Below are 19,770 nucleotides of genomic sequence, written 5' to 3' on the forward strand. Positions count from 1 at the left end.
AAAAAAAAAGTCAGGTTTTAACAAGTACAAAAGCACCTGACAAATTATCTATATATCTGTTATAGAGCTAGATAGAGGCTGGAAAAGTACCTCAGCTGGAGGGGTGCTTACCTTTCTCTCATGAAGTTCTGGGTTTGGTCCCCAGCTCCATAAACCACTGTAATGGTGCAAACTTGAAATCTTATCACTTTAGGGGTGGCAGGAGGATAATAAATCAAAATCCTCAGCTTCATGACAAGTTTCAAACCAGCCTGGGCTACACGAGACCTTTTCTCAAACAAACATAAAAGATGGGTGCCCTGTGGTGTAGCTCAAAGGCACAACAAATATATGCCTGGCATTGTTTATTCGTTTTGTTTTTCAAGACAGGGTTTCTCTGTGTAGCCTTGGCTGCCCTGGAACTCGCTCTGTAGATCAGGCTGGCTGTAATCTCAGAGATGCACCTGCCTCTGCCTCTTTAACTAAAGGTGCCACCACTAACTACCCAGCAGATGCTTAGCATTAGAGACGCTGGGTTACAGCCTCAGCACCAGAAAAAGGGAGAGAATGTTGGGAAATGAGTGGGAGTGTCCCGAAAGGGGGCACTGCTCATGCTGGGTCAGGAGGAAGTGAAGCCTGGGGGTTGGGGAACTCAACTTTGGTGTGCCTGTGATATGAAGCTGGAATATGGGCAGGAGCCCCTAGAGACACTGCCTGAGCGTGGTTTCCTATAAACGCCAGTTCCAAAGAGCACCCACTGCATGGTGCTGGCTGGCGACGACCAACTCCCCACATGACATTCTGGAGATGAGGGCACTCAAGCTAGAAGAAGCAAGAGTCAGTGGTATGGTGGGACACTTCTGTGGGACTGCCGGACACCAGTGAGGGGAGAGTCCTGTCCGCAGGAAGGGGCCGGAGCCGAACAGAGATGCCTGGATGTTCTCCTTGGGACAATGAGGTGGGGTAGAAAAGGAGTAGGGTCAGCTCTGGGCGCAGGGGAGACAGCTCAGGAGGCCAGGGCCTCGAGAAAGAGACACAGACTTTGGGGACACTGAGTCAGAGCTGATGTCCCTCTTCCCTCCATATGTCGGAATCTGAAGATGTATGGTATGGAAAGAACTGGAGACCTGTTTTATTTCACTCTTAGAGAAGACACCAACATCTCCACATCTGGAACTACAGAGCACTCCAGTCAAGAAGACACTGACAGGAGGGGCATAGACACCATCAGTTGCTGAGAAAGGAAAGAGGGTGAGGATTCAGGACCCAGGGCTCCAGACCTCCCCCCACTCAGGACTTGAGGTGCAAGCCGCCTCCCTCAGACCCAGGGCTCCGGGTCCCCCTATCCCAGCATTTCTTGAAGCCCCTCCTGGTACCTTTCTCCTGCGGTGGAAAGCAGCCCTGCTTGCCTCAGCATTGATCCGCAGGGGAATGGAGGCATCAAGGCGATACAGTTGTTGGGGGCCTCCCATCAGCAGGCGACTCTCTCCTATCTCCAGTGTCAGCCCTTGAGCTCCATCCTGGCAATGAAGTACAGTCAACTCACATCCCCTAGCATTGTGAAGCTATGTCCACAAGGTCCTAGCATGCCTGGCTGTGGCTCCAATCCCCAGCACCAGAACAATGAAGAAAAAAAAAAAAATCAAAGGACAGTAATTGTAAGCCTCAAGAAACTCAAATTCAGGATAGCAGTGGCTGCACCTGTTGGTTTTCTGGGCCAGGAGAGGCAATTTATGCAGATCTGGGAGATGCAACCTAGGCCTGTGTCCACCTTCAGATCCAGGGCTTTGGCCCCCGGACCTCCTGCCTCACCCCAGGGTATCCCGACTCTAGCCCTCTTCCCTTACTCACCAGCTTAGGCAGGTCAATTTCAGCCAAGAGGAGGTCAGGGGCTTCCAACCAAAGGTTCAGGTGAGGCCGTTCTAGGCTGTGTGGGAACAAGGGCAGCTGAGGGTGATCCTCTTTTTGGCTTGTTGTGCCTTTCTTCCTCTACCCAGCTCTGTGTCTCAGCCCCATCTCAGAGTCCCTAGAGACCCAGGACAGCCACCAGCCCAGATAGGCATGAAGGCTCACCCATGCCGGCTTTGCACCGGGTCATTAGCATCCAGGGTTCCCAGCTCCTGGATCCGAGGGCGCTGCTGGGAACGGATGTTCTGCTGCGAGATGGATCCCAGGAAAGGCCGGTACTTCAACATGCGCCATTCTGAGGGGCAAAGTCAAAGATCACCTAGGTGATCTTTGTGTCCCAGGCCCCAGAGGCTGAGCCACTTTCCTGGACACCCCCACTCTGACCATTGCAAGCTTGACTCTAGGAGGCCCTGCCCACCTCAGCCCCACCCTTCCTAGGGAATGCACCAAGAACCCCCCCCACACACACACACACACACTCGCCCAGCAACTCCTGACCTCCCACCTTCTTGGTCCCACCCTCACTGTGAGAGGCCTCACCCCTCCTGAAAGCTAGTCAAGGAAATCCCTGACACTGAACTCAGCTCCCCCAAATGTGCACCCACACCACCCCCATTCCCCTCCCAGTCCTCACCTGGATTCAGCTGTAAGCCATACTTGTCCTCAAGGCCCTCCCTGGCAATGGTGACCACCAGTTCCCGCAAGAAATCGCTGTTCTAAGGTGAGAGGAAGAAGAGGTGTAGCAACGGGGTGAGGCTTGGGGAAACACATTGCCCAGGCCTTCTCCATACCACGCACCCCACCTGCATTCTCAGGTAGAAGTTGCTATTGACGGCGACATCATAGGCAGTGCAGCCCTGGCCTTCTGTGGAAAGAAAGAGGGAACGAGGCCCGCACAACATAAACACCCATAAGGAAAACTCACCCACGAACTAGAGACTCAAGACACAGGAAGTGAGAGGCGGTGTGCACTTTGCAACCAACTCTGACCAGGTCCTTCCAGGCTTCCGGGCTGCAGACCCTCCCCAGCAGCTCCAAGAATCACCTCACTGAGAATCACCTCACTCTACCCCACCCACCTCGAGGAAATGCTCATTTCTAGTCTAGAGACCCCACTGTCCACATTTCCAGGCTCTCCTGATTGTTAGTCCATCTGTATCTTCCAGACATAGGCTCTTATCAAATCTGAATGTAGCCTAGGCTGGCCTCTAGCTGTCAGCAATTCTCCTGCCTCCATATCCTAAGAGCTAAGATTTCAAGAGTGAGCTACCACACCCAGCTCACTTGCCTCTCCGCCTCAACCCTCTTCTCTGTCTTTGCCTGACTAACCCATTATATCTTATCAGGCTGGTTCTTCCAGACAGCCTTCTCTGAAGCCTTCTCCAACCTCAGTGAAGACCCAGGGCAGTCTCTGCAGTCCTGAGTCACTCAGACTGGAACTGCATCTGGGCCCCTCTGGCTCCCAGCACTGACTGGAAGCTCCTGAGGGAAAAATAATCTTGGGGGAACAGGCTTGGTGTCTTCAGAGGGTACTGACTTGCATCCAGCTCAGCATGTGGCTCTCCCAGGCTCATGGGGATTCGGAAGCCAGCTTGGTCCTCCTCCAACATCTGAAGCAGTTCGTCCTCAGTCATGTCCACCGGGGGAGGGATAGAGGGAGAGTGACAGATGTTGATGAAGACCTTTCCTTCCGACGAGTTGGTCTTTATGCAGAAACCTGCACAAGTGCATTTATTTTGGCCACTGTCCCCGAGCAGCCTCGTTCTCACCCACCCTCTCCCTTTTTGAGACAAGGTCTCTCACCCTACACCCAGGTTGGCCCCAGATTTGGGACACCCCTGCCTCCTGAGATCACAGGCGTTCATAGCTACAGTGTGTTACAGTCAGAGGACAACATTCAGGAGTCAGTTCTCTCAGCTCACCAGGCTTAGAGGCACCTTTACCCTCTAAGCCATCTTGCTGGAGCCTTCTTTCCCTCTTTGGCTCTGTCCTGTTGGGCTTCTGCCTTCCCCTTTTCTGTTCCCCTCTGCTTCTCTCAGGCACCTGACTCACTCTTTTTTTGGGGAGAGGGGCAGGGGGAGATGGTTCCAGACTGGTTTTCTCTGTGTAGCCTTGGCTGTCCTGGACCAGGCTGGACTCGAACTCACAGAGATCTGCCTGCCTCTGCCTCCTGAGTGCTGGGAATACAGGAGTGCACCACCATGCCCAGCTCCTTCACTCTCTCTCTTCACCCCACTCTGCTTTCTTCAGCCCAGTATTTGTAGGTGAGCTGCCTGTCCATTCACGTATCTACTTCTAGGCCTTCCTACCCAGTCTGTCTCCTTCATCCTCACGTCCCCTGCCTTCAGGTTCCATTCACCCTCTCTCAGGGTCTCACATCCTCTCTCTGGGATATTCTATCCCTCTCTTTAGATAGATAGATGATAGACAGACAGACAGAGACAGATGTTTCTATCTGTGTCTATTCCTCACCAGGCTGGGGCTGGATCTGTGTAGATTCTGTCCTGGCTGTCTGGGCTTGCTGGAGCTCTTTGGAAGCCTGTGGGGGGAAAAGAAAGCAATGCTCCAGGATGAGTCTGCTTCTCAAACATCTACAGGAAAACATAGGTGACAGCTGGGGTTCAGATGTGATATTACACAGCCGAGACCCCTTTTCTTTTTATGAGGACTCCCAAGACCACCCAACTTCATTTCTCTTAAAACCTGGTAAACTTTAAGCAAAACACTAAAATTCCCAAAGGCCTCCTTGTTGCTGTAGCGCATTCTGGAAACTGAAGCTACATCTCTGAGTGCCAGCTAATAAACCCTTAAATACCCATGTTTCCACAAGTCCAGGCAGCCCGCACCTGCAGCAGCAGCTCCTGAAACCGAGTCGTGTCGTCACCCATCGACTCTGTGTCGCTTAGCTCTGGTGCCAGAAGTTTCGAATCCGCCATGGCCCTAGGAAAAAGTCCTAAGCGTCCAAAACGTGGAGAACTTTTCCCGATTAAACGAAGCCAGCCTACTGCATGGCCACAGTCGGTTCTTTTTTGTTTTGTTTTTCGAGAGAGGGTTTCTCTGTGTAGCCCAGGCTGTGCTGGAACTCGCGTTTTAGATCAGGCTGTCCTTGAACTCAGAGATACCCGCCTGCCTAGTGCTGGGATTAAAGGCATGTGCCACTGCAGCCCAGCCAGCCAGTCTTAAATCGCCGTCCTCCGCCCAGAATCCTAAAGTCTGTCCTGGGAATGGTCTACGGTTCCATTATGATGAAGACTCCGTCCTCAAATCTGTTGGGTCTCTAGATCGGTCCCGTTTGGCCGATACGTAAAAGAAAGCCACACTTCCGGCCTCTGTATCACCAAGGAACTGAAGTAACCACACCTCCGACGGCCTCAAGGCCCAATCAGCCCCGCCCCCTTAACTAACCAATCAGAAATAAGGGCTGAGGAGGACCGAGAAGTGAGACAGTGCCTTGAATCAATACAAGTATTTCCGCCCTTCCCTAAGTACAGCTGGCGTTCGGAGAGGATTGTCGCCTTGAAAACTTTAGTATCTTCCCAACCAACACACACACTCTTAATCACAATGCTATCAACTGCCCCTTCGGAACAAAACGAAGGATCTTGTTTAAAAAGAAGTTCCGCGGGGTAGGGGGCTGTAGAGGTAGCTCAACGGCTGAGTGCTGACTGCTCTTCCAGAAGGCCAGAGTTTGACTCCCAACATCCACTATTCCTGTAACTCCAGTTCTGGGGGATCCAACGCCCTCTTCCGGCCTCCTGGGATACAGCATTGTACATGACGCACAGACATGCATGCGGGCAAAATAACCATGCCCATCAAGTAAATCTATGCTGGTTCTAAACAACGTGTCAGGCGTGGAGAGATGGCGCAGCAGCTAGGAACACGTGTTGGTTCTGGAGAGGGCTGGGGTTCCGCGCCTAACATCACGCGGTGGCTCCCAGCTGCTCTAACTCCAGCGCAGTGCCTTCCCAGCCCTCCTCCGGCCTCGCTAGGCACTGCACACGCGGGGTGCAGTCATAGCTGAGGAAAAACACCCAAACAAGAGAAAGAGAAATATTTTCAGCCGGGTGTGGTGGCGCACGCCTTTAACAGCACTCGGGAGGCAGAGGTAGGTGGATCTTGGTGAGTTAAAGCCAGCCGAGTCCACACAGAGAGCTCCAGGCCAGCTAGAGGTTCTAAAGGGTCAAAACAATAGCCGAAGCCCTTCTGCTAGTGAGCGAAACAGCCCCCGCCCCAATTGCTGTCCTCCTGAAACTACATTTCCCAGAGTCCCCCAAAGGGCTCTAACGCGGCGGGTCACGCCCTGGAGCCTGCAGCCTGGGCCTCTCGTTGGACCCGCCCCTTGGTGTGGGCGGTGCCGCCCTTCGGACCTCCAACTTCCCCGGGATAGAGCGTCCGGCAGGCCTCCGCGGAAGGTGCGCGGCGAGCGATGGCGGCCGCGCGGGCACGGCCCTGTGCCCGGGAGATTTTCACGACGCTGGAGTACGGACCGGTGCCGGAGAGCCACGCATGCGCACGGGTGAGGCTGGCCTGGCGGCGGCCGTCCACCCCCCTCTTCTGCCCCACGGGCCGCCTCGACGCGCGGGCTCCCGTCAGGCGCTGCGGCGCGCTCGGCAGCCCCGCCCCCTCGGCTCGCGCGGCTTCCCGCTGCGGGATGGAGCCTGGGCGCTGGGCGCTCGTCCTCGCCCGGTGGTCCTCGTGAGGCCTCACCGCGCCGGGCCGTGGTTTCTTGTGGCCCCTGGCCCTTTGGAGGCCCACGGGAACGCTCAGAACCCCGAGTTCTCTCAGAACTTCCTGTGACTGCCTGCCCCTGTCTGAATGTGCTTACCATGCTCTCGTGACTCCCCGCCCCTCTGAGTGTCCTACGAGTTCTCAGGGTCCTTCCGGACCTTTCGATCATCTTCCTCTCCCCCTGTCTCAGGATCCTTCCGGACCTTTCGATCGTCTTCCTCTCCCCCTGTCCCCTCCCTCCCTCTCTTCTCTTCCCCTTCCCCTTCCCTCCTCTTTCCTCTTTCTCCCCCTCCCTGTCAAGTTTAATTGGTTACTTTGGGAGAGTTTCGTATTTGGTTTATATTTGTTTTATTCCTTAAGAGACCTTGGGCTCCAAAACCCTCTTGGAGTCCCAGTGGAATTTAGTAGGGTTCCTGGGATTTTCTATCAAACTCAAGGGCTAATCCCGATGCTCATTCTTCCAGCATTCAGGCAGATATTAAGGAGCTTAGAGAGATGGCCAGGTGGAAGACTTTAGTCCCTAAGGGGAGTCCCCACACTAGCAGAAGGGTTCTAGCTTTGGAAGTTTACAGTGTTAATCCCAAAGATTCGAGGAGAAAGACCCAAATTATCATAGCCAAAATAATTAAGCTTTTTTAATCGAGGACACGGCTTACCTCCCTCCAAGGCTGGTTTCTAGAGGTCAGCCTTGGATGTGAGGAAGACAAGGGTTTTTGTTTATTTTTAGTTTTTTGAGACGGTTTCTCTATGTAAGCTTGTCTGTCCTGGACTGGCTTTGTAGGCCAGGCTGGCTGACTTTCAAACTCACAGAGATCCACCTGCCTCTTCGAAAGTGCTGGGTTTACAGGCTAGGATAGACACTGAGCTCAGTTGACATGGAGGCTGTGAATGAGATGGAATCTTGTGTTACTTGGACTTGATACTTCTGGACAAACAATTACAGTAGAGACACCAGCCAGGGAGATGCCAGTTAAAAAGGAACTGGACTCTAGGAGTACCTAGAAATACGGATGTAGGTGAGAGGATTTGGGTCAATTCAGAGACTCTACAGATGGGACCTGGTAAGAGGTGGAGTGTCCTGAAATAGCAATTGTATGTTGAAGGCTGGGATGGAGGGGTTGTGCCAGCTCTGCTAAGCACGGTTTTACTTAATCCTCAGGACAGCAGAGAGGGGATTATTCTTGTTATTTTAGTGACTGTTGATGAGGGACTAATTTGTCCATAGTCCACACAAATTAAAGGAATTTGGATACTGGCACACACTAGTAATCCCAGCATTTGGAAAGACAGGCAGGAGAGTTATGAATCCAAAATTAGCTAGCGAAACAGTCTCAAAAACTGAAAGAGCTGGGCCTGTCACTGTGCCTTGTTTTCTGGTGCTCCCCACCAGTTGCCCCCATTATTCCAACAGAGGTTTACAGTCTGTGGGCAGCTCAACCAGAAAACATGTTTTCTTTGGCTTGAGCTCTGTTTTGGAAATATCAATTATTGTACAATTAATTCCTTCTAAACATCCTGGATTCTAATTTCTCTGAAAATAAAATTCCAAAGTTTGGCAACCCTTTGGCTCCAGTTCCCTGACAAAAGTCACCTGGAACCAATTGTCTTCGCTACTTTGGGACATTTTAAGTTCTCAGTGTCCAGCAGGCTCTCTTCTCCACTCCTGTGGCCTGCCCAGAGTCTGTGGACACCCTTGGGGGAGTTTGTTTTTCCTTTAGGAGGGAAGTTTTCCATCTTTTACACAGTGATTGATATTAGGAACATTCATGTCCTCATCAGTCAGCTTCAACAAGGAACACTCAATCCAATGTTGTCTTGTCCCTTTCTTTTTTTTCAAGAGTAGTTTAAACAAATGCCAGCTGTTCTGCTACTTTCCCATAAATATTTGAGTCTTTAATTCTAACCGTCACTCTGTTATTTGTTTTCCCAGCACTGTCAGTTATTAGTGCCCAGTTCATGTTCGTATGGCCCCACTTCCAAAATGGCCCCATCCTTGTGGACACTACAGTTGGAACTTTTGGGTGACAGCTTTTATTTTTAAAAGATTGTTATTACCAGGCGTGGTGGCACACTCCTGTAATCCCAACACTCTGGGAGGCCAAGGTAGGTAGATCTCTGTGAGTTCAAGGCCAGCCTGCTCCACAAAGCAAGTCCAGAACAGCCAAGGCTATACAAAGAAACCCTGTCTCGATAAACAAACAGATAAAATATCTTTATCTATTTATTTGGAAGGGTTTTTAAAATCTTGTTTTTGCTTTTTGGGGACAGGGTTACTTTATGTAGTCCTTCCTGACCAGCCTTGAACTTACAAGCAATTCAGCTGCCACTGCCTCCCAAGTGCCGGGATTAAAGGTGTGCATCACCACACCTGGCTGGCCAAGATTTACTTTTTGTTATTTATGGTGTGTGTGTGTGTGTGTGTGTGTGTGTGTGTGTGTGTGTGTGTGTACATACCTGTGGGTGATTTTATAAGGAGGCCAGAGGAAGGTTTTAGACCATTGGAGCTGGAGTTGCAGGTGGTTGTGAGCTGCCTGATATGGGTTCTCAAAACCAAGGAGCTAGCTCTTCTGCTCCAACCTTCTTTCTTTTGAATTGGTCTCTCCCTAGGCTGGAACTCCCCATATAGGTTAGGCTGGCTGTCCTTTGAGCCCCAAGGATCCTCCTCCACCTTCCTAACACCGAGGCTTCAAATGTGTGTGCCATGATCCACTTTTTCCCATGGGTCCTGGGGATTGAACTTAGGTCCAATGTGCAAGGCAAGCATATTACTGACTAAGATGATTCCCCAGCCTGCCATTTTTTTATTGTTGTTGTTTTTTGTTTTTCATTTTTGAGATATGGTCTCCCTATGTAGCCAAGGTGGCCTTTAACTCGTGGTGATCCTCCTGCTTCACCATCCCAAGTGTTGGAATTATAGACATGTGCTACCACACTGAGCTCATTTTGTTTTTTTGTTTTTTGTTTTTTTTTTTTTTTAAAAGTGGCCTAAAGAGATGGCTCAGTGGTTACAGGCACTATTCTGAGTTCAATTCCTAGCAACCACATTGTGGCTCATAACCATTTATACTGGATTCTGATGCCTTCTTCTGACATGGTGGACATGCTGATAGAGCACTCATATACATAAAAAAATAAATAATTCTTTTTTTTTTAAAAAAAAGTAAACAATGACAGGGCCAGTTGTCAAAATAAGGGGAGAACATCAGAAAGTGTGAAGTAGATGTAAGGAAGAGAAAGCAGCCTGGAAAGAGAGGTGAAATGAAGGTCAGTCACAAAAAGATCGAAAGTATGTCGTAACATACGATCCCTTCCCTTGTCACCAGGCTTGGGGTGGTTTACCAGAGGCAGTCTTCTAAGCCCCTGGCTAAGCCTGGCAGTGGTGGCATTCCAGAGGCAGAGGCAAGAGGATATCTGAGTTTGAGGCTAGCCTGGTCTATAAAGGACCCAAAAATAAAAAAATAAGGTAGAGAGCAACTGAGGAGGATAGCCAACGTCACACTTTGGCCTTCACGTACAATGTGTACACACAATTACATGGTCACTAAGCAGCAGAGCTAGGACTCAGAGCCAGGCTATCTGACCAGAGCCTCCAAGAACTCCAGCCTAGACAGTGCCTGTGCAGCAAGTGTGTACCAAGCAGACTCCACAGCCTGGCAGCCTGCACTGGGCCTGGAGTCCTCCCTGTCCTCCCATGGGTGATGGCTGGGATGGAAAGGAATGGGATTATATAGGTGGGTACAGTTGCTGGCTTAGCAGCCCCACAGGGCACAGAAAAGCCGGGTGCTGTTGCCTGGAGGATGCTGACTGGACACCAGGTGTCCTGGACCAGTGTGAGGTCAGTGTTGCCTGGCAACAGAGACAGGTGGGAATAAAGTTGAGCAGTGGAGCCCCTGCACCAAAAAACAACGACAACAACAAAAAAACACCACTTCCAAATTATGTTTACAAGGAAACAAAGTTAACTTAAGGTCATTTCGCTGTGGACAAAAGTATCTTAATGTTTTAAAATTTTAAATGTTTCACATTTAAGCCAGGCGTAGTAGTGTACACAGTAGAGGGTGCAGGAGGTCTGGAACTTATGACACTCAGTGAGTTTAGACCAACCTAAGCTATTACATGAGACACTGTCCCGCCCCCTCCCCCACTCCTGGACCTTCCATTTGCAAGGCAAGCGCTCTGCCACTGAGCTAAATCCCCAACCCTGAGACTCTGTCTTAAAAAGAGAAAGAAACAGAAAAGAAAGATTCCAAGACCTTGCCAAGTAGCCCAGGCTACCCTCAGAACTGGAGCTCTATATAGGCAGGGCGTGTGTGTGTGTGTGTGTGTGTGTGTGTGTGTGTGTGTGTACACATGCTAAAGCATCAGTTACTGGCTAGTGTGTGAGCTTCAGAGAATGTTTTAACCGCATTAAAAAAAATAATGGGTTGGAGTTAAGAGTATAGGATCTTGAGTTCAATCCCAGCACAAAACAAAAACAACAAGCAGACAGGAGGAAAATAATCATCTGAGGGCAAAAGGGTGCAAATGTCTCCCTAAGGAGAACCTGGCTAGGGCTGAATTGTCCCAGCTGCTTCAGAGGCCCTTCAAACTCCTTTCTTCCTCCAGGCCTGGCTGGACAGCCACAACCGCCTCTTGGGCCACTATGTCAATGGGATGTGGCTGAAGCCAGAACACAGGAATCAAGTGCCTTGTCAAGATCCCATCACAGGTTTTTGATGAGTCCAGTCATTTGGGAGGGACAAAGACCTCTCTTATTGTTGAGCCATGCCATACCCCTCTGCTTAAGGCCCTGAGTGCAGGAGCGGTCACTGATGGGGGTGGGAGGTGGGGCCTCTCATTTCTCAGGTCACTGATGGGGGTGGTGGAGATGAGGGCTCTCATTTCTCCTGATGACAGTCTCAGTAATTATAGTTCCTATAATGTGCACATTTAAAAAATGCTCTTTGAAGACCCTTGCTCCTAAAATTCCTTCCACAAGCTGAGTGTAGAGGCTCATACCTCTAATCCCAGCAGTCCAGAGGCTGAAGCAGGAGGAGCATGAGTTTGAGGCCAGCCTGAACTCCAGAGTGAGTTCAGGCCAGCTTCACAGTGAGGCACTGAAAAGGAAGAAGATGCAAGGGGCTGAAGAGACAGCTCAGTGTTCTTTCAGAAAACCTAGGTTTGCTCAGTCCCCAGCACCCGTGTCAGGCTCAGGCTGCGTACAATCACCTGTAACTCCAGCTCCAGGGGATCCTATGCCCTCTTCTGATCTCCAGGGGTACCTGCACTAATGTGTTTATACCCACACACAGACACACACGTAATTAAAAATAAAGGAGGCTAGAGGCTCAGTGGTTAAGAAAACTGACTGCTCTTCCAAAGGACCCAGGTTCAATTTCCAACACCCACAGAGCAGCTCACGACTGTATAACTCCAGTTCCAGAGGATCTGACACCTCACACAGACATACATGCAAGCAAAACACCAACATACATGAAATTAAAAAAAAAAAAATGTTAAAGGCTGGGTGGTGGTGTCACATGCTTTTAATCCCAGCACTCAGGGGGCAGAGGCAGCTAGGAATACGCAGAAAAAGCTTATCTTGAAAAAGTAATAATAATAATAAAATAAATTTTAAAGGTACAATAAGAGAGGGACTTGAGAGTTAGCTCATTGATTAAGAACACTGGCTGCTTCTTTCAAAAGCCTGGGTTCAGTCCCCAGCTCTACGTGATGACTCAGTCACCAGACTCCAGTTCCAAGGGGTCTGGCATCCTCTGACCCTCGTGAGCACTGCGTGCGTGTGGGTACAGAAATACATGCAGGCAAAACACTCATAACTAGATCCAAATAAATAAAACAAAAGCTTAAAAACACAATAAGAAAGGAAAAGGACGGTGGCTCCCTGTGGGACTTGGTCAGAGCAGTGACCAGGACTAAAGAAGGAAGGCCCTGAGACCCACAGGGGAGCTGGCGGCTGTTTTCACTGCCCTGGATGGTTCTAATGTGGGCTTCCCCTGGCTGAGCCCCACTTGTCCCTGCAGGAGAAAACCTGGCCAGCTGTCTACAGGCAGAGGCTGAGGACATTGCTGCAGCTGTGGAGGCTGCAAGGGCAGCATTCAAGACCTGGAGCCAAGTTCCTGGAGCTGCTCGGGCCCAGCACCTAACCCGGTGAGGAGGCCCAGGCAAGGCCTGCAGCAGAAGAGAAAGGCCTTGTCCCTCAGGATTCCCAGGAGACTGGAAACAGTGATTCCATTTCCCCAGATCCTTGTGAATTAATGGCTCATGTTTCCCAAATGTGTGTTGGCCTTCAGTGTCCAGAGCAGGCATTATTTCTCACAGTTCACTGCAACTAGTAGCATCAGAGCATCATGAGGGCTCTATTTCTCAGCACTTCGTTAGAATCAGCTCCCTGCTTCTCATCACAGTATGGGACAGCTGTAATGCAATTAGATAGAGGCTAAGATTCAAGTTCCCAGCTATCTTTGGAACTGGCTGGTAATTGCTGACCAGGACCGTTCTATAGCACCCCCAGAGTTTTGAGACTCTCCTAGACGACATTTCCTGTATAGCTTTGATACCTGCTGTCCATGATAAATTATGGATCTGACCCCGGAGACTTGTGGGGATTGTAGTCCAGGTTGCTCTAGGCAAGGAACTCCTTGTATTCTCCAAAGGCTGGCCAAGGTTATCCAGAAGCACCAGCGACTACTGTTTACCCTGGAGTCCCTGGTCACTGGGCGGGCTGTTCGAGAAGTTCGAGATGGCGATGTCCCACTGGCCCAGCAACTGCTCCAGTACAATGCAGTCCAGGCACATGCCCAGGAGAAGGCACTGGCAGGCTGGGAGCCCATGGGTGAGAGCCTGTGTGCCCCTAACAGCCCTCTTGCCCCAGGAAACCAGCCTGTCCATTCCCTTAGTATGGATTTGTTTGTTTGTTTATGCAGGGATCATTGGCCTCATCCTGCCAACATCTTTCTCTCTCTTGGACATGATGTGGAGGGTCTGCCCGGCCCTGGCCATGGGTAGGTGAGGGCTATGTCGTCCCCCCTCCTTTTCTCAGAGAGGGTGGTTGGGGTCCGAAGGAGGAGGGCCGGCACCTGGACCCCGGGAGTGCAAGAGGAGGGCAGGGGTCTGGACTTCAGGCTCCTTAGTTGTTCCCCTTCCCCAGGCTGCACTGTGGTGGCCCTTGTGCCCCCAGCCTTCCCAACATCTCTCCTCCTGGCTCAGCTGGCAGGGGAGCTCGGCTCTTTCCCAGGGATCCTCAGTGTGGTATGTGGCCCTGCCTCTCTGGGGCCTGTTCTGGCCTCCCAACCTGGAGTCCAGAAGGTGGCCTTCTGTGGAGCTGTGGAGGTATCTTCAGGGCTGGGAGTGGGATGGACATGGCTAAGGGCCAAGAGGCTCCTGCCATAACTGAAGTCCATGGGCTCCCTCAGGAAGGACGCGCTCTGCGACGGACTCTAGCAGGCAAGGGGCCCAAGCTGGGCCTGGCCCTGGGCACAGAGTCGCTGTTGCTGCTCATGGACTCAGCAGATGTGGACTCAGCTGTAGAGGGTGTTATAGACGCCGTCTGGTCAGACCGCAGCCTGGTGAGGCCTGTGTGCTCATGTCCCCAAGTCCAGGGGCCCGCCATCTCTCCAAATGCTTGGGCTGTTCACTCCAAACTTGTTTTTACTTTCTGCTCTTTGGACCTTTTCATCATTGAGACAGGGTCTTGTATAGCCCAAGCTGGCTTCCAACTCACTATGTAGACCAGGCTACCCTTGAACTTCAGATCCTCCTGGGATACCATTCTGGGCAAGGCACCAATTTTCTGCACTGCACCTCTTGCCTGCTCTTTCATCTCTGAGGTCCACCCCTCTGTGGGAGCCTAGTCTCCCTACATTGCCCCTGACTTTGCCCACTTTTAATGCCTTTTTCCAACAGGGTGGGCTCAGGCTCTTCATCCAGGAATCTGTGTGGGATGAAGCTATGAGGCGACTTCAGGCCAGGATGGCACAGCTACGGAGTGGGCAAGGACTGGATGGCGCTGTGGACATGGGGACTCGAGGAGTTGCTGCCCGAGACCTGGCCCAGAGCTTTGTGGATGAGGCCCAAAGCCAGGGTGGACAGGTGAGCCCCATCCACACAGTGGAGCCTTAGACCTGCTGTGTCAGCGTAAGGAGGGGCATGCCCTAGACCCCTGGGTCTGAGAGAAGAGCTAAGGCCCATGCGCCTCAGAGTTCAGAAGAGAAGTTGGCATCTGGACTTTACTAAGGGAGGAAGGTTAGGGTCTGGGTGCCCAGGTTGAGGAAGGAGGTTGGGGCCTGGACCCCTGGGTCTGAAGGAGGAGGGCTGGGGCCTAGATACCTCGATTGAGGGAGGAGAGCTGAAGCCTGGAGGCTTAGGGAGGAGAGCTGAGATAGACCCCTGGGTCTAGGGAGGACAGACATCTCTGTTTCTGCTTCTCCCCAGGTATTCCAGGCTGGTGATGTGCCCTCCAGTGGCCCATTCTTCTCTCCAGCCTTGGTTTCTGGCCTGCCTCCAGCAGCCCCATGTGCTCAGGCTGAGGTGAGGCTCCTGAGATGGTAGACATCTTGCCCTTCTGTCCTCAGTCACTCACAGGCAATTGCGCTGTACCTTAGGATGTTTCTGAGTGACCCTGGGACCTGGGGCCGTGAACGCTAGTAACGGCTCCTCAGATGGGTGAAATATTGACAGGAGCTGATACCTGACACCCCTTCTAGGTACCATGGCCTGTGGTGGTGGCCTACTCTTTCCGCACAGCCAAGGAGGCATTAACCCTGGCTAATGCCACACCCCGGGGAGGCAGCGCCAGTGTGTGGAGTGAGAGGCTAGGGCAGGCGTTGGAGCTGGGCTACGGGTCAGTTGGCGCTCCCTCCCCCTGCCCATATCCTGTCTCCCACTCAGGTGTCTCCCTCCTCCCTTGACCCAGTTCCTCCCTTGACCCAGCTTCCAGTCTTTCCCCTACCCCTGCTTCATAGGCTCCAAGTAGGCACCGTGTGGATCAATGCCCATGGCCTCCGAGACCCTGCGGTGCCCACAGGTGGCTGCAAGGAGAGTGGGTCTTCCTGGCACGGCGGCCTGGATGTGAGTGCCCATCTGGACCCCCGACCCCCAGTTACTCTTGAGTCCATCTGCCCTCCTTGTGACCACGTACCTCTCACAGGGCCTGTATGAGTATCTGCGGCCTTTGGGGACACCTTTCTGGGAACCTTTCCTTTGTGAGAGTCTCAACTACGACACATTTGGCCTTGCTGTGCCCTCCAGCCTGCCGTCAGGACCAGAAACGGGGCCTAGGTGAGTTGTTGCAGGCCTGGTATCTAAGGGCGAAGGTGAGAGGGTTTGAAGGGCGCCACTTAGAGCCAGTCTTGGGGTCTCCAGTTCTTAGTGTAGCTTTCTGGATTTTAGGGTCTCATAGCTCTAACCCTAAGTATAAAGAGAATCTCAGTTCTACTTAATGGTTTGAGTTATCCCAGAAGCAAGAATTAAGACGGTACCCAGATGCTCATAGGAATAGAATTTGAGTATCCTCGAGGCTCATTACAGTAAGAATTTTGGATGACCCCAGAAGCTCATGAGATAGGAATTCTGAATCCCCCAGAGGCTTATGGGAGCAGGTGTTTGAATCTTCCAAGAAGCTCATGGGATTAGAAGTTTGAGTCCAGAAGGTTCATGGGAACTGAGATGGTCCAACCAGTGTAGTGGAGAACGAGGCCTAAGTGGGCCCAGAGCCTCCTCACACCTCACTCTGTACAGCCCAGCACCTCCCTATGGTCTATTTGTCGGGGGCCGTTTCCAGACTCCTGGGACCCAGAGCTCCAGGCCTATCCAAGATTCTTCGGGCAAAGTCTGCAGCTATGTAGCCGAGGGTGGAGCCAAGGACATCAGAGGTGCTGTAGAGGCTGCCCATCAGGCTGCCCCTGGGTAAGGTCAATGAAAGCCCAAAGGTATGGGTGGCTGGGACAGGAGTGAACTTGGGACTGGAGCCCCAGGTTGAGGCTATGCATATGGGTGCCTATCTGGGAATAGCTGGGGCCAGGTTGTACCCCTAATATGTAGTTTGCCCACAGCTGGGGGACCCAGTCTCCAGGCGCCCGAGCAAGCCTGCTGTGGGCCCTGGCGGCTGCACTGGAGCGGAGGAAGCCAACCCTGGCCTCCCAGCTAGAGCGGCACGGAGCAGCACCTGTGGATGCCAAAATCGAAGTAGAGCTGAGTGTGAGGCGGCTCCAGATATGGGGCACCCGGGTCCAGGACCAAGGCCAAACACTACAGGTGAGACAGCTCTAAGCAGGTGGCCAGGACAGGCGGCCAAGAGCCAGAGCCCAGGGAAGCAGGCATAAGGCCAGGCTTAGCTCCAGAAAGTCTAGAAGATGCAGCTCACTTTTGATAAGAGGTGAGACAGACCACTGCTTTTCTGAGAACCCAGAGGGCTTAGGTTGGGGTGGGGGAAGAGGATACAATGCTCACAGGAAAGCAGGGTGCTCATGAGTGAATACTGTAAAATCCATCTAACGTAGGTTTGACCTTATCCAAAAGGCTTTTGTAAACACACAGTGGGCATGCTGGTTCAGGCCTATAACCTCAGCATTTGTAAAAAAAAAAAAAAAAAGAGGCAGAAAGATCAAAAGTCCAAGGTCAGCCGGGGATGTGTAGTGAAATCCTTTGTCAAAAAGCCACAAAGACATGGAGCAGCAGTAAAGAGCCGTCCTTGCTGTCCTTACTGTCCAGCTAAGGAGCCTTACAACCTCCTGTAACTCTAGCTCCAGGGCAATCTTAACCCCTTTCTAGCACTCACAAGTGCACACAACTGTGCCTCACACACGCACACACACACACACACAATTAAAATAAGCTGGGCAGTGGGGCGAACGCCTCTAATCCCAGTACTCAGGAGGCAGAGGCAGGTGGATTGCTGTGAGTTCGAGGCCAGCCTGGTCTACAAAGTGAGTCCAGGACAGCCAGGGCTCCACAGAGAAACCCTGTCTTGGGGGAAAAGAAACAAACATAAGTAAACATAAATAAATCAGGCCAAGCAGTGGTGGCACACACCCCTAACCCCAGCAGAGCCTGCAGATCTGTGAGCATGAGCCAGCCACAAAGAAGTGTCGGAGTGTGGCTCAGTGGTAAAACACTTGCCTCCTGGCACGCTTAGAGTCCTCTACAGTACCATAAACACACAGATGGCACAGGCCCAAAATCCCAACTACTCCGTAAACTGAGGCAGGAGCATGATAGATTCAAGGCAAGACACAGACACCCAGAGAGGTTAAGTAATTCATACAGATCCACAAAGCCAATGAGCAGCCGCTGGGCCCCAGAGTTTTGTTCCATCACACTTTATTAGAGTCCCTCTGGAGGTGTGAACATGTCAGGTGTGGAGCCTGGAGCAGGGGTGCAGAAGGCTCTGGGAACTTGTGCTTAATTTGTCACCTGTCCTGTAGGTAACAGGGTTGAAAGGCCCCGTGCTCCGACTTCGAGAGCCGCTGGGAGTTCTGGCTGTGGTATGCCCAGATGAGTGGCCCCTGCTGGCCTTCGTGTCGCTGCTGGCCCCTGCCCTGGCCCACGGCAACGCTGTGGTCATAGTACCCAGTGGGGCCTATCCTCTGCTGGCCCTGGAGATCTGTCAGGTAAAATCACCTGCCTCCCCTCCTGCCGGCTGCTCCCAGATCTGTTACCCAGGCCCTGTTCCTATAGGTGCCCCTACAGCCACTCCCAAATACCCACTCTTCACCTTGCTCCCCCTGCTGCTCAGCCCGGGTTGTCCCATGCTCTCACATCCTAGGATATGGCTACCCTGTTCCCTGCTGGCCTGGTGAACGTAGTGACAGGAGATCGGGACCACCTGACCCGCTGCCTGGCCTTACATCAGGACATCCAGGCCCTGTGGTACTTCGGCTCTGCCCAGGTACTTCAGGGTCTTAACTTTCACCAACAGACTTCTCTGCTGGGTGCATGGCCTCAGCTCCTGAGGACCCCTGTTGCTCAAAGGAAGACATGCCTTGGCAACAGCTACTGAGGCCTTGCCCTGGTAAAAACCCAGTCACTAAGGAGGAGGAGGGTGCCCTTAACAACACGGCCTAAAGCCTCCGTTGCCCAAAGACTTCATGTTTTTAGAAGAGCTGTTGCAAAGGACTGCATCATTGCAGCGTCCTGAGGCCACAGGTCCACCCTCCTAAAGCTGGGAAACCCCAGTTGGCAAGGGCCTTGAACATGAGCACTGGGGAAGATGCGGATTCCCTGGCTCTACTTCCTCTGCCTCTGGAGGGAGACCAGGATCCAGGTGTTCAGCCTTGTTGTCTTTGGGTCCTTGTTGCTAAGGAAGCAGCTGTTTAGCAACTAAACTGCTGCCAGTGCTAATGGCATGTCTTCCTCCTGCAGGGTTCCCAGTTTGTGGAATGGGCCTCTGCAGGAAACCTTAAATCTATATGGGTAAACGGGGGCTCCCCCAGGGCCTGGGATGTGGAGGTCGAGGGGGCTGGACCCGAGCTGAGTCTGCAAGCAGCACGAACCAAGGCCCTGTGGCTGCCAATGGGGGACTGATGCCTGAAGCCATCCTGCTTGCCCAGGGATATCAAACACTTGGAACTTTTCTCTCAGACATCCCATGGCTTCCAATAAACTGAGTGACTTCAACTGTGCTTTTGAGGGTGCAGGAACAGTGGCTTCTTTGTGTGTGGCCCAGTAGGCAGCCCTGAGAGTACACTGTTTATGGGATGGATAAAGGAACTCAGCCCCATCCATCACGCTAGGGAAGTCCCTGGAAGGCTTTGTCCATTTTTGCTTGACTCCAGTATTGGCTGGGCCAAGGCCACGTCCTTCCCGTAAGTCCTCTTTCTGAACTGGAAGGTCTGTATCCCAGCACAGCCCCGATATGCCAGCCTGAGCAGAGGCCGCCTCTGCTGGGCCAGGTACTGAGGGCACAGCTATGAGGCCCGACCTGGCTGCCCAAGGCCCCAGCTAACCAGGTGCTTGCTGTCACAGCAGATGCCCATGGATTTAGCGTTTAGTTTGGGTTTTAGGTTTGTGGTTTCGCTTTTCTTTTCCCCTCTTTTGTCTTTTTCAGCAGTATCTTAGGGCATAGTTAATCTGTACACCTCATGCCTCATCCTGACTGCTGGATTTGGAATGGAAGCATTAGGGTTGTTGGTTTTTTTTTTAATTTTTTTATTC

General features: G+C 52.1%; 2 protein-coding genes across 3 annotated transcripts; one reads left to right on the top strand and one right to left on the bottom strand.

Annotated features, from left to right (window-relative positions):
• Positions 1 to 1,082: 1,082 nt before the first annotated feature.
• Pih1d1 (PIH1 domain containing 1) lies at positions 1,083 to 6,781 on the bottom strand. 2 transcript variants are annotated; one of them, XM_055613480.1, is made up of 10 exons: positions 6,716 to 6,781; positions 4,734 to 4,827; positions 4,360 to 4,426; positions 3,425 to 3,604; positions 2,691 to 2,752; positions 2,522 to 2,603; positions 2,053 to 2,182; positions 1,831 to 1,906; positions 1,356 to 1,499; positions 1,083 to 1,213 (listed from the first exon to the last, which is right to left on the bottom strand). In XM_055613480.1, the coding sequence occupies exons 2-10, from the start codon at positions 4,821 to 4,823 to the stop codon at positions 1,172 to 1,174; spliced, it is 873 nt and encodes a 290-aa protein (XP_055469455.1). In that variant the 5' UTR covers positions 4,824 to 4,827; positions 6,716 to 6,781; the 3' UTR covers positions 1,083 to 1,171. The 2 variants fall into 2 exon arrangements, with proteins under 2 accessions (XP_055469455.1, XP_055469456.1); XM_055613481.1 differs by lacking the exon at positions 6,716 to 6,781 and adding an exon at positions 6,258 to 6,330.
• On the top strand, positions 6,317 to 19,238 carry Aldh16a1 (aldehyde dehydrogenase 16 family member A1). Its single transcript, XM_055613479.1, has 17 exons — positions 6,317 to 6,406; positions 11,224 to 11,326; positions 12,642 to 12,768; positions 13,275 to 13,453; positions 13,545 to 13,622; positions 13,769 to 13,950; positions 14,034 to 14,186; positions 14,524 to 14,709; positions 15,052 to 15,147; positions 15,324 to 15,460; positions 15,582 to 15,687; positions 15,767 to 15,897; positions 16,357 to 16,524; positions 16,671 to 16,872; positions 18,042 to 18,227; positions 18,383 to 18,505; positions 18,979 to 19,238. Exons 1-17 carry the CDS (start codon positions 6,317 to 6,319, stop codon positions 19,138 to 19,140), a joined length of 2,409 nt encoding a protein of 802 aa, XP_055469454.1. The 3' UTR covers positions 19,141 to 19,238.
• The last annotated feature ends 532 nt before the right edge of the window (positions 19,239 to 19,770 follow it).

Source organism: Psammomys obesus, unplaced genomic scaffold (genome assembly GCF_907164565.1).
Source record: "Psammomys obesus unplaced genomic scaffold, mPsaObe1.curated_primary_1811, whole genome shotgun sequence".
In the NCBI taxonomy this organism is placed as follows: Eukaryota; Metazoa; Chordata; class Mammalia; order Rodentia; family Muridae; genus Psammomys; species Psammomys obesus.

Bases quoted from the DNA above. Each gene is read 5' to 3' on its own strand.
- Aldh16a1 (XM_055613479.1), top strand. From the start codon at position 6,317: ATGGCGGCCGCGCGGGCACGGCCCTGTGCCCGGGAGATTTTCACGACG. The intron at 13,951-14,033 runs GTATCTTCAGGG...GGGCTCCCTCAG, and splicing joins CCTTCTGTGGAGCTGTGGAG to GAAGGACGCGCTCTGCGACG. The intron at 15,898-16,356 runs GTGAGTTGTTGC...CACTCTGTACAG, and splicing joins GGACCAGAAACGGGGCCTAG to CCCAGCACCTCCCTATGGTC.
- Pih1d1 (XM_055613480.1), bottom strand. From the start codon at position 4,823: ATGGCGGATTCGAAACTTCTGGCACCAGAGCTAAGCGACACAGAGTCG. The intron at 3,605-4,359 runs GTGAGGAATAGA...GCACTTGTGCAG, and splicing joins ACAGATCCAGCCCCAGCCTG to GTTTCTGCATAAAGACCAAC. The intron at 2,753-3,424 runs GTCAGTACCCTC...TTCTTTCCACAG, and splicing joins ACATGCTGAGCTGGATGCAA to AAGGCCAGGGCTGCACTGCC.